We start from the raw sequence: 12,610 nt of genomic DNA on the forward strand, positions 1-12,610 counted from the left end.
CTTGAACCAAGCAGAGAAAGGCTGGCCAAGGACCCAGGGCTGGAAGCTGAAGCCAGACAAATTCAGTCAGAGATCAGGCCCAGGTTTTGAATGGGGAAGGTGATTAACTGCTGGACCAAAGTGCCTGGGCAACGGTGGATTCTCCGTCAGAAATCAGCTGCACTTGGATGTGGTGAGTGAGGCCCGTCCAGGCCCACGTCGTCAGACCAGCTCCTGGAATCAGAGTCCTCAGGAGGAGGAGATTTTGCCTTCCTCTGCACAAGGCAATTCCTCAGAGTCTGTGTAGAGAAAGAGGTGGCCAGAGAAGTGGTGGCAGCTACGGCTAGGACAAGCCGGAAGGGCTTGGGAGACTGCATTAAAACACGTGGCCTTCAGCTGTAACCTGTGGCGGAGAAACGCTGTGCCCCATGGAGAGGCTGCATGGGGCTGCCAGAGAGGGGCGAGGAAGGGCAGGGGGATGATGAGCATCCAACAGATGCTGAGGCAGAGGCTGGCTTTGGGAGGGGTGGGGTGCAGTCGCTGCATCTCCCACCTGACCCTAACAGCCACCCCTGATGCGGAGTCCTTCCCTCCACAGACAGAGATGCTGGGGCAGGCAGGAGAGAGATGTTCCCAGGAGAAATAGACACTGTGCCAGCTGCCAGCAGTGCTCCTGGGGGCAGGAAGGCTGGGCGCATGGGCATCCACCAAGTTCTGGTGGGGCGGGGGCAATGCCCAGAGAAACCTGCTCTTTCCAGCCTTGGGAGGTCAGCGGGTGTGGCATTATCCGGGATGGGTGGAGGAGCCAGGCTGCGCCTTTGCTGCATCCCTGCACAGAGGAGGGGTCATGGCAGTTTGGGAGGGCTCAGAGGAGACAACATTTTCAAGACACCGCAATAGTCTCATGACTGTTATGGATTTCAGTGGGAAGTGACCAGCCCCTGGGAAGTCCCTCTCGCGTCAGGTGGGTAGAAGTAGGCTGGGGTCAGAAGGCTGAGTTTCAAAACACCACATTTATATATTAGTTTTCATTACACCAATGTCAGGCAAAGTGAATCTGTGAAATGCAAGATAATTCACCGCCCACTCCCTTGCCAGCTCCACCCACTAGAGGGGGCAGCTGGACAATCTACAGGGGAAAGCCAGGGCGGGCAGGAAGTTGGCAGGAAACTGGTAGCCGGGAATGCTAGGAAGAGCTCAGGAGGGCTGCCAGGACGCCCCCCGTACTAACTGCCCCGTTCCAGCACCAGCCAGTTCTGCACTTGAAAGAACTGGGCACATTTCAGAGGCACAAGGGCGCTGGCCGAAGCTTTAGCACAAGGCCCCCACCCCACTCCCCTCCACGCTGCACTCGAGATCCCAGGCCCCGGCTGCCCAGTGCTCTTGCTGGCTGCAGGGTACAGCAGCTAGGGCAGAGGCTGGGAGGTGCCGCACAGCTGGAAAACAAAAGCCAAGTGGTGACTGGGCTTGTATTGTTCTATGCTAGAGAGCGCAGGAGGAGGGAGCGGAGCTCAGTGAGCAGCAGCGCAGGACAGACGTACCTGTATCTACAGCCCACTGCAGTGTGTGCTCCAGCCACGCGGGTTTGTGGGGCCCAGACACATGCGCTGGTGCATCACTGTGCAGGCAGACAGAGCACCTGTAAGAACATCAGACTGGAGGAAGCAGCTGGTGCCAGCATTCCCCACAGAGGGCGGGTCCCGGGCACCACACACTGGAGCCTGGCAGCCCTGGCCTGGGGGCTAGGGGTTGTGACTCGCTGACCAGCCTGGCTCTCCTGGAGCAGCAGGTGCCGTCTCGATCCGCTCCCAATGGCGGACATGGCCACAGCAAGTGAGCCAGCCAGGCTGGACCCACACACGACTCAGCCTGTGTCGCAGCGGGCCATGGGGCCCGCTCATTGCAACTGCGTCCAGCCCAACCCTACCCCACTGACTGCCTAGGCCAGCCCATGGCCACCATGTCTGTAGGGCCCGGAGGCTGGGCTCCAGCCGACCCAGTCAGGAGGCTGCTCCACCCATCAGTCCGGAGAGGCCCGGCCCAGCTCCTGGCAGTGCAGGCACACATCAAAGGCCTGGCCATTTTGTTACTGAGGACAGCAGCGTGCCAGCTCCTTGGTGGGGCTTCTTCAAACCCACCATGAGGGCGAGGCCCAGGCCAATTCCAGGCCCTGGTGAGAGGTGCCCCTGTCCTGGGAAGTGGGAGCTGCGCACAGCATTGCGCCCAGAGGCTGCCCTGCTCCTGCTGAGGGTGTCAGAGGTTCCCTTTGGGTGGGGCGAGGTGCCAGCGTTCTGTCTCCCCGAGAGGTGTATATACACACCAGCATAACACAGACTCCTGCCTCCACGCAGCGCTGCGCTCCAGCCCCTCCAAACCACGGGCGCTCTGACAGCTGGGCTGGCTCGGACAGCACCCCTTGTGACGGCAGCCGGTGCTGCCTCTGGCGAAGCAGGCCTTTCACGCTGCCACGCGGCAGAGCCAGAGCTCTCAAAGCCCTGTGTGGCCCAGCCTCCGGCGGGCGGGAGCCTGCCCTCACCTCGAGACTCAGCAGCCAAGAGAAAGGCACCGAGCCCAGAGATCTGAAGAGGGTCGGCCAGCACATGTTGTGTCAGAGACCTGCAGACACCAACTCTGCCGTCCCTGGGACAGACCGCCCTGTCTCCGCCCCATCTGCTCCCGTGCCAAAGAGCCAGGCAGCATCCCCCATGTGGCTTCAGGGCCTGCCCTCAGAAACTGCATTTCCAGCACCACCCTGTGCTCGGGTCTCAGCATCCCCGAGCCAGTGCCCCAGCGTGAGAGCAGGCTGCGGGTGGGCGGCACAGGACGAGTGCAGGGCTCTCCCCGAGCCGGATGCCAGGCGGCAGAAGAGGCTCCCTGGACCCACGGGGCAGACAGGCTGGCGCCCAGCTGCCACCACAGACATCTCGCTCCTGTCACCCCATGGCTCCAGACTGAACCCCAGATGCTGCTCCCCCTGCAGGCTTAGAGGGAGACTGCCTCGCTAAAGGGCAGTTTGGGGTCACGCTGCAATGGCTGGGGTCGCTACTCCCAACCAGAGAGCCATCTAGCTAGGCTGGACTCGGCTCCAGAGGACCTCCCACATGGCAGAGAGGCAGCTGGAGGAGTGGAACACGCTCTAGTTTTCTTGAGAACAAGTCTGAGCTCGCAGCAGCACGAGGTATCCCGTCCCGGCTCCGGCCGCCCCCCCCAGCATTTCGCCGGGAGGCGGCAGCTCCAAGGCTCCTGCAGAGCAGGGCACTGCCCGGGGGATGGCGCAAACCCAGAACTAAAGGAGAATGTTTTGTTTTCAACTTCCACGGAAACAGATGGAGAAACTCGATATTCAACTAAAAGGAAAAAAACGTTGTCAACAGAAAGCTAAAAATAGGTTTAAATTGAATTAAATAAGAGAAAGAGAGAGAACAGAAAGTGAATGAATAAGAAACTAAAACACACCTGTGCCAGGAGTTGCATAAATGAATCAACAATATCAGGATGATCCCTGGGCCCTAAAAATATAATAAAGATGTAACTTAAGAGAAAATCATACAAACAGCAACTCAACATCATATAGTTATGTGATACGGAAAGAATTTACAAGTGAAAACAGGAGTGTGGGGGGACAGGGGAGGGGTGCGAGGGGGGAGGAGGGGGGACATGAGCAGCTTGAAGCAAGTTAAAGAAACAAAACATACAAAAATCATGAAACTGGAGAACCCAAGAACAAAAAGAAACCGCAAAAGAAAGGGTCCGAAGCCCCCAGGGACTGCGGCCAAGCGCCCAGGAGGAGCTCTTCGTGTCTTGGAGAGGAGGAGGAGTGGAGGAGGAGCGGGGGCACTAGCTGGGCACCATCTCCACGAGGAGAATTAGAGCGTTTGCATTGGGGGACTGAACGGACGTCTGCAAAACCATTCAGTCCTGAAAAATAACTGCAAATAAATGACAAACCTCAGCAAGTGCTCAACAGGCCAGGAGGGGGCTCAGGCTCCCGAGTCACCGGAGTCTCCGGCACAGCCACCCTCCCCGGCCCTGCTCCCCAGACGCTCGGCTGGCTTTGCGATCCGCTCTGCGTGCAGGAAGCCGAGAGCCAGCTCCCCGCCTCCCTTCTGTGCTTGCGCTCTCAGCTTCGAGAACTCCACGGCACGGCCACCTGGCCTCTGATTCTACACAAGCCTCTCTCAGCTAACACAGGTCAGGCATTCAGTCCAGCTCCCTGTACACAGAATCCACTTGCTCGGCTCAGGGCTGTTTGCCACAGAACAGGGTCCCCAGCTCCTGAAGGGGGTGAAGCCCCCATGGCCAGGGGGTGCTGAGCTGCACTCCGGCAGGAGGTCTCCCCTGGTGCTGGTTCGGCAGCTTTGGACCGTGCTCATTTCCCAGCCCTTTGAAACGAGTGAGGCTCTCTACCCACCGCTCCTCAGAGCCAGGACCATCGCTGCCCTGGGCCAAGAGCTTCTACTGGACATAGGCACGCCCCCCCCCAAAAGCTGCTCCCACTGACGTAAGCAGAGTTCTGCACAGACTTCCAGGGGAGCAGGCCCAGCCGTTTTGACAGAGACCCAGAACTACATCATTAGCACAGGCCCCTCACCCCAGCAAGCCCCCTTGGGCTCGGGACACACCACGCCGGGGAGGGCCCTTGCCTCGCCCCAGTGCAGGGCTGGCTGCATGTCCCCAAACCCAAGCACAGCTGACATGGTCCGAGAGGCCAGGGGGCCCGTGCACCCGGTTCCACCAGTGAGAGAGAGCTGCTCCAGAGCTCCTAGCTCCACCACACCCCAGGGGAACAGAACTCCTGAGAGCTCAGCTCCGGGCTGGGTCGGGGGCGACCCTGCCCCTAAGGAATCCAGGCTCTGGGGTTGGCCCATGGAAGGGGAGCAGGAGCTTTGAAGAGGGATGTCCCTGTCTCCTCCTGCACCTGCTGGATGCCGGGGTGACTAGAACGCCACTGGCCTGTGAGAACCACCCCAATACCAGCTTTACATTAACCCTTTGATGCCAGCCAGCACTACACGTCCCATGAGAGCAGCCCAGGCACGGCTAGAACTGCCAGCAGGGCCGCTCCCCACTGCAGGGCACCACCAACCCTGGACTGAGGCTCTGCTTTCCTTCAACGTACACCAGCCCCCAGGGATGTGCTCTCAGCAGCTTGCGTGGGGCTGGGCTGTGAGCCGAACTCACAGTTCTGTACTGGGGGGAGGAGACGTCGGTCACTTCCACTGGGCCGGAGGGGAAGGGACCCGCCTCCCAGGAGCAGAGGGGGCCCCGTGAGCTCGGCTAGGAGTGAAAATGGCCATTTCTGGGAAGACACCTGAGAGCCCATGCATGTAACAGGCTGACCAGGCCCCCAGCAGGAGGGAGAGTTCGTACACGTACCTTGCTGGAAGAGGGTGAGTGTGACGGAGGTGACGAGCAGGAAGAGGGCTTTGATGGGAGGGAAGTGGGCAGGCTCGTGAGCAAAGATGTGAACCAGCTGGAAGAGAGAGAGGAATGGAAGCTATGGGTGGCCTGTGAGCCACCCAGGGCTGCAGGGAGTCTAGACGGAGCTGCAAGCCCAGCTGCAGGCCTTGCTTTGTCCCCAGCACGCGCGCTGCAGGGGCACACCAGCAGCAGGCGTTCTAGCCCAGCACGCAAAGCAATGCCCTGCCTGCTTCCAGGCTGGACGGGCAGAGACACCCCTGCCCTTCCCCGCTTACAGGGAGCTGGAGGCCAAGGGAGCAGCTGTGGGGTCACCTCTACAACACAGACTGCTCTCCTAGGTCAGGGGATCAGCCCCAGCAGCAGGGCTGGATCATAAGGCCTGCGTGGGATGCCCTCATGCAGCAGGAGCAAGAGAGGCAACTGGCGAGAAGCGAACAGGCCAAGCCAGCAAAAACAGCAAGTGGGGTTCTGGCCCCAGATCTGAAATCCCAGTGCCTGGCACACGCTGTGGCCAGGCAGCACTGACATGTACCTGCCGAGTGAGGTCCAGCGCAGACGCTTGGGGGATGGTGCTGTACATCTGACCCAGCATCTCACACAGCTGGGGAACCATGGGGGCAAAGTCATCAAGCAGGGTCTTCACGGACTTCTCAAAGATGGCGCAGACGGACTGCAGAGACAGGAGGGGCCTTGTGACTCACACTTCAAAGCACACACCCAGCACCACGCAGGGCAGAACAGGTCCAGTGGGAGGGAAGGAGCCAGCATTACGGGCTCAGAGACTAGCCAGACCGAGAAGCATGCTGCATTGTGCAGATTAACTTAATTGGCAATGCACCTCCCTCCCTCCACCCAGTATCCCAGTCCTGGGCTCCCCACTGCTCATCTGGTGCCCCTCACTCCCGACCCACAGCCCTTGCTATCCCAGCCTTGGGCTCCCCACACACAGCTCTGCCAGTGCCCCGCACTCCCGACCCACAGCCTCTGCTATTCCAGCCCTGGGCTCCCCACAGCTCATCCGGTGCCCCTCACTCCCGACCCACAGCCCTTGCTATTCCAGCCCTGGGCTCCCCACAGCTCATCCGGTGCCCTTCACTCCCGACCCACAGCCCCTGCTATCCCAGCCCATCCGGTGCCCCTCACTCCCGACCCACAGCCCTTGCTATTCCAGCCTTGGGCTCCCCACAGCTCATCCGGTGCCCCTCACTCCCGACCCACAGCCCTTGCTATTCCAGCCCTGGGCTCCCCACAGCTCATCCGGTGCCCTTCACTCCCGACCCACAGCCCCTGCTATCCCAGCCCATCCGGTGCCCCTCACTCCCGACCCACAGTCCCTGCTATCCCAGCCCATCCGGTGCCCCTCACTCCCGACCCACAGCCCTTGCTATCCCAGCCTTGGGCTCCCCACACACAGCTCTGCCAGTGCCCCTCACTCCCGACCCGCAGCCCCTGCTATTCCAGCCCTGGGTGCCCCTCACTCCCAACCCAAAGCTCCTACTATCCCAGCCCATCCGGTGCCCCTCACTCCTGACCCGCAACCCCTGCTATCCCAGCCCTGGGCTCCCACACACAGCTCTGCTGATGCCCCTCACTGCCAACCTGCAGCCCCTGCTATCCCAGCCTTGGCCCCCCCTCCTCCAGCTCTGCCAGCAACTCCCGATCCGCAGCCCCCTGCTATCCCTGCCCAGGGTTCCCCCAGCTCTGCCGGTGCCCCTCAATCTGCAGAACAGAAAGGCTCTGCCCACAGCAGGTGGCCGGTGGTGTCACCCAGCGCCCTGCCCATCCCTGCCGATCGGACTGCCCTCTCTGGGCGAGGCTGCACTGCGGCACATCAGTCTGACCCAGCAGGTGCCAGTTACCTCCACCACCTGGGCATCGTTCAGCCACTTGCTCAGAACCTTCTGGATGAGCTGGAAGACTTGCTGCAGAACCACCACCACCTGAAGGGAGGAGAGGGAACAGCCCAGTCACTCGGCTATACCGCACCCAGCTGCCCTGCCGGAGTCCCCTGTCACGGACAGGGCTCTGCTCACTTCTGGGATTTGTGTGGATGGTGGGTGTTAAACAAGGCCCAGACTCAAACCCTTGCGCATTCAGAGACTGCAACACCCTTCCCTCCTCCACACCAGACAGACGTCTCCCCCACCAGATGGGCAACCCACAATGCAGCCACCAGCCAGAGCAGCCACCAAGGATCCTACTAAAGCCCACTGCGCTCAGCAAGGCAGGAGAGGCGAGGAAAGCAGCGCAGCTGGATTCCCAGCACCATCATCAACAAGACATGACCTGCATTAGCTACCTCTCCATTGCCTGGCTGTACCAGCCTCACGCAGCCAGCCTGCAGGGGTGGCTCTGGATGGGCTGCAGGCCAGCTGCTCCATAGGCTGGTGAAGGTGACAGTGAGACAGCCCCAGCAGGGCTGCCCTTTGCTCAGAGCCTGTCACTAAGGGAGGGTGGGGAAGTGTTGGAGCCTAACATCTGCTGCACCTACCGGGTTGGGTCCCTGCGGCATGGGCAGCTTCTTGACCTCTGTGCTCTCGTGGTCGTCGTCATGGTGGCTGATGTCCAGCGTGGTGAAGAGGTTGGAGAGCAGGCCCAGGATGTGGATGATGGCCAGTTTGTTGGAGGGGTTGGGCTGGCAGGGGAAGCAAAGCCATCAGCCTGCCCACACATGGGACGGAGCCTCTCCCAGCCCAGAACCGCACTGGGATTCCCGCAGACAGCCCCACCCAAGTCACTCCCCACACCTGGTCAAGGGCCAATGCACCCCCCACCTTCACCCCACCACACCCTCCTAGCTGAGGAGCCCCAGTGACTTCAGGGAGCCCCGTGTACTTCCCCTGGATGGAGCAAAGTCCCAGCTGTTGGCAGCAGCAGGAGGGGGGGAGAGAGCCGTCACGGACACTTGCTGTGAGCCAGGTGGCAGAGCTAACACGCAGCCTGTCTGGCACCAGTCTGCCCCATGACACGACCCCGAGGGGCCAGGGAACTGCTGCCCATGAGAGCCCAGGGAGTCTCTGGTGCACAGGATGGAGGCTTGCAGATCCATGGGGGCAGCAAAGGCAACCTGCACCCCATGGCGAGGGCTCCACATCTCTGGGTCTGACGGGGGGCTATGCTGGGAGGAAAAGCACCTTTTGTTCAGCAGCTCCTCCCTCCAAAGGGAGCCTCGGCCAGCCAAGCTGGGAGTGGGGCCGGGCAGGGCTAAGGGCAGCAGCAGAACTGGCCAGAGAGGAGGAACCCCAGGGGCTGGGGACTCACTGTTTCGTCAGCCAGCTTCTCCAGCTGCTGGATGTAGGGAGTGATGAGAGAATGCAGGTTCTTCAGGATCTCCTCCACTTGCAGCGCCGAGAGCAGGAAGCCCAGAGCCTGCATCAGCCACATGCACTGACTGGTCTGGGGAGAAGATTTGGGGGACAGGTCATGGCCCAGCCTGTCACCTTCAAGCCCCTGCCCTGAGCACACACTGTGGCCAGCACTTTGCTAAGAACTCTGGGCCAGGGGAGAGGCCAGGGCACTCTGGTGTGCTGCAGCACCCTGCCGGGACTGAGAGGCCCAGCACTGACAAGATATGCTAGGGGTGCCTGCCCCGAGCTGGGTAGAGGGACAGCCATGTCCCAAACAACAACAATCGCGCTCTGGCTGCCACCTGCCTCTGCTAACTCATCTCTGGGCTGACATCTGCCCTCTGCCTGCCTGCTTGAAAGGATCCCCTCCCGCTGAATGGGCTAGGTGGAGAGGTTCCTGTCTGGACAGAGGTAGAGACCTGCCATCCCCTCTTGCCGGGGGTGACTGGTGGGCAGCCCCCAGAGTGGCAGGGAGCCATCACAGACGCTAAGGTCAGGGGAACTGTGAGGCCCATTCCAGGCTGGCTCCTATGTCACACCGAGTCCCTTTCTGCAATGCCGTTTGCTTCCAGGTCAAGCTAGGGAGGCAGCCTGGAGACAAGAGCTGTGCCACCGAGGCAACCGTAAGGTCGCCCTGTGGACCATGCTTTCCCACGACTGCCTTGGGCTTTCCCCATCCAGGTCTCTGTCCTTCTCTGCCTTGCCAGGATGCTGAGCTGTGCCATGGGAGCAGGGCCCCTGGGTGAGCCTGGTGGCACTACCGAAGAGGGGAAGGAGCATGCCTTACCTTGTGGATCTGCTTCATTAACACGTCCTGGAAGGGGGGGGGGGAGAGAGAGAGAGAGAGACTGAATCTCGGGAGGGCAAGCTACAACTGCTGAGCAAATTCAACTCTGTGCCACCTGGCAGACAGGAACGGCACTTGGCTCTCCATGCACCCGAGCGCTGCTGGGGCCCCCTCACAACCAGCAGGAGGAGGAGGAATTAAATCCATCCCTCTTTCCCCAGCAGAGCCTCCTGAGCCAGGACAGGGGCTCTCCAGCCGATTCCGTTCCCCTGTGCAGTGACAGGTGCTGGGGAGCCCCAGGGTTGGGTCAGAGCACAGCAGGATTGCAGGGCCAAGACCCGCGCTTCCCTTGGTGCCACCTGAACACCGGCTTGTCGACCAGACCAGACCAGCTGCAGGCCCCGCAGGAGTGCACAGAACCTGCTCTGCACCTGACCAAAGTCTCCCACCAGACCCAAAACAATTTACCCTGGCCCTGGCTGTGGGGCTGAACCAGGCCAAGCTCTGGAGCCCCAGGGACTCGCACCTGCTGGCCCTATCAGTCCAAGTCCCAGAGGAAGGTCAGCAGCTGATCTGGGCGCTCGGAGCTTTCCCGCTGCACCTGACCCCATGCTGTGGCCCAGTTACGTGGCTGGACAACTCAAGCCGCGCCCCCCCGTCTCTCAGCTCTCCCGGGTGGGACGTGCTGATGCTAGGTGTGCACCAGTCTGTGCTCTGAGTGCCGGCCCCGCAGCGCCAGGGCAGAGTGAGCCCTGGGCTCTAGGGGCGGGGCCTTCCTTGGTTTCTAACAGCCAGGACGGGGCTCCTGTGAGCTCCTGACCTCTACCTGCCATTTTCTGCTCACAGGTAGGGCACGGCAGGAGCCCCAAGGCAGCCCTGGAAGAGCTGGGCAGGGCGTAAGGCTGGACAAGAAGCAAACGAACCCACTCTTTGCTCCTAGATCTTTAATGCACAGAGCGGCTGATCTCTGGCACCGAGCAGGCCCCAGGGAACACCCCACAGCGGCACTGCAGAAGGGAGCTCAGCAGGCAGCTTAAGAAGTGCTGGGCTTCCCTGATAGGTGCCTCCTTCAGGGCTCAGGAAGCAGCCCTCTGGGTGGGCAGGGCCCCTCCTCGTGGCGTGGAGAACAGTCCCCACCGAATGCAGCACCACCAGGCCCAGGCTGAATTCAGTGCAGTCCAGCCCCCCTTGCTGGTGTCACTGGCTCAGTGGCCTGGCAAGTCGTCTCCCCAGTACTACTCCGCTGTCCACTTCTGCTCCCTAGCCCGATGCTGCCCTTGCACCCTTGGGCCAGTGCAGGGTACATGGGCCTATGCTGGGCAGCCCCACCCCCCTCCCTGCCCCCAGACTCTGGCCTGGCCCAGGAGAACAAGGACGGGCTCCATGACCGCGTGCTCCAGGCTCCCCCTCACTGCCGGGCCACACCATCGTTGCCTTACCTGGGACACAGCAACGATGTTGGCGGCGTAGGGGGGCAGGTCGTACTTGCACTCCCGGCAGATCTTCTTCAGGGTGGAGACGCTGGAGATGGAGAGTTCTGGGTTGCCCAAGGCCTGGAGCACCAGGGGCAGCACGTTGTTGATCATGACGGGGTGGTCAGCCAGCCACTCGGACAGGGCCCCTGCGCACAGCGGATGGGAGGCAGGGTCAGACTGCAGAACGGTGCCACCATGCCGCAGGCCACTCATCCCACTCTGTGCCTCTCACTGCAACAGCCTACAGCCTCTTTCCCCAGGAGAGCCCTGCCAGACCCCAGCCCGGCTCCCCAGAAAGGCAGGTGGGCAGGGCGGGGGCGGGCAGGGGCAGACGCTCAGTGTCAAGGCAGCAGAAGGCCTGGCCCTGCAGCCAGTGGCTTGTGGCTCTCAAGGCACAATGCTGTGAGCGGCTGCACCATGAAGTGCTGCCAATGGGGAGGAGGAAGCAGGGCCTAGCAGCTGGAGCCTGGAAGTAGGAGAAGAGGGAAGGGGTCAGCTTCTCTGCAGGGCGCCCTCCCTCCCCTAGCCCCCGGCGAGCGCACCTCCCCTCCAGACATCTCACCGATGGTGAACATGACAGTGTCGGCCAGCTGCACGTTGCTGATACTGATCCGGGGGATGAGGCCAATCAGACCCGGCACCACGTCAGAGTAGTTCACGTCTATGGTCTCTGCGATGGACTGGAACCCGTAGAGTAAGGCTTCCGTGTGCTACCGGGGGCAGACACACACACCGAGTCAGAGCCCTGTTCCACCCCTAGGAGCACCCCACCCAGGTTCCAGCTGCTCAGGTTCCAGTCCTGTGCGGAGATCTGCAGCACCTTCCAGCTCCTTTGCACGCTGCTGGGGCTTGGTGAGTGAATTTCAGTCAGAGGGTTAAACAGTTACCCACATGGGCAAAAGGACTCCTGGTTTCACTGCCTGCAAGTGAGGTGGGGGAGAACAGGGAGCCCAGGGCTGAGCTAGCAGGAGACTGTGGGTCTGGAGTGAGGGGCACTGGCAGAGCTGTGGGGGAGCCCAGGGCTGGGCTAGCAGGGGCTGCGCACAGGGAGAGAGAGGCACCAGCAGAGCTGTGGGGGGAAGGGGAACCCAGGGCCGGGCTAGAAGGGGGCTGCAGGGCTGCTAGGCTGTGAAAAGCAGAGTCCCCGGTGTTCTCCCAAGGAAGAACGCTGCCCTCTTGGCTTGTGGGGTCAGCTGGCTGTTTCTGCTAAAGGGGTGTTGCCACCGACGGTCCCATCTCTCCAGGGTTGACTATGTGCCCTTATGTAGTGAGAAGGTTAGTGTGTAGGTGGGCCATGCTGTTTCCCCTTTAGCAGAAACAGCCAGCTGACCCCACAAGCCAAAAGCCCCACTACCCCCTTCCCAGCTGCTCCAGCCTCTAGGGTGCTCTGACCCCTGACAATGTCTACATTGTGTCCGTCAGTACAGAAACATGGTAACTGAGGGCAGGGCTGGGCCCCCAGAGCCCCTACCCTGGGTGCGTGATTCAGAGCCATTGCTCCTCCATATCGCTGTTGTATGCCCGAGCAGGGGCCTGGCCACTTGCCCGCAGTCCCTCCGGATGGACACTGACCAGACGGGAAGATGGGACACAGTCCGGCT

The 12,610-nt window shown here is 61.3% G+C and overlaps 1 protein-coding gene across 5 annotated transcripts in view; it reads right to left on the bottom strand.

Moving 5' to 3' along the window:
* Positions 1–12,610, bottom strand: part of IPO13 (importin 13) — a 69,458-nt gene that overhangs the window by 8,702 nt on the left and 48,146 nt on the right. For 2 of the 5 annotated variants that reach the window (XR_012160517.2, XR_012160516.2), the window contains exons 7-16: positions 11,572–11,719; positions 10,974–11,155; positions 9,535–9,561; positions 8,662–8,796; positions 7,892–8,035; positions 7,260–7,340; positions 5,933–6,070; positions 5,356–5,452; positions 3,436–3,488; positions 1,521–1,618 (exon numbers count right to left, since the gene is read on the bottom strand). Coding sequence is in view for 3 of the 5 variants with exons in the window: in XM_073357966.2 (XP_073214067.1) it covers positions 3,436–3,488; positions 5,356–5,452; positions 5,933–6,070; positions 7,260–7,340; positions 7,892–8,035; positions 8,662–8,796; positions 9,535–9,561; positions 10,974–11,155; positions 11,572–11,719 (1,005 nt within the window). In the remaining 2 variants the exon portion in view is untranslated. The remainder of the gene's footprint in view (positions 1–1,520; positions 1,619–3,435; positions 3,489–5,355; positions 5,453–5,932; positions 6,071–7,259; positions 7,341–7,891; positions 8,036–8,661; positions 8,797–9,534; positions 9,562–10,973; positions 11,156–11,571; positions 11,720–12,610) is intronic. The other 3 variants (XM_073357966.2, XM_073357967.2, XM_073357968.2) reach the window with 2 other exon arrangements.

Source organism: Lepidochelys kempii, chromosome 8 (assembly GCF_965140285.1).
Source record: "Lepidochelys kempii isolate rLepKem1 chromosome 8, rLepKem1.hap1, whole genome shotgun sequence".
Taxonomy (NCBI): domain Eukaryota; kingdom Metazoa; phylum Chordata; order Testudines; family Cheloniidae; genus Lepidochelys; species Lepidochelys kempii.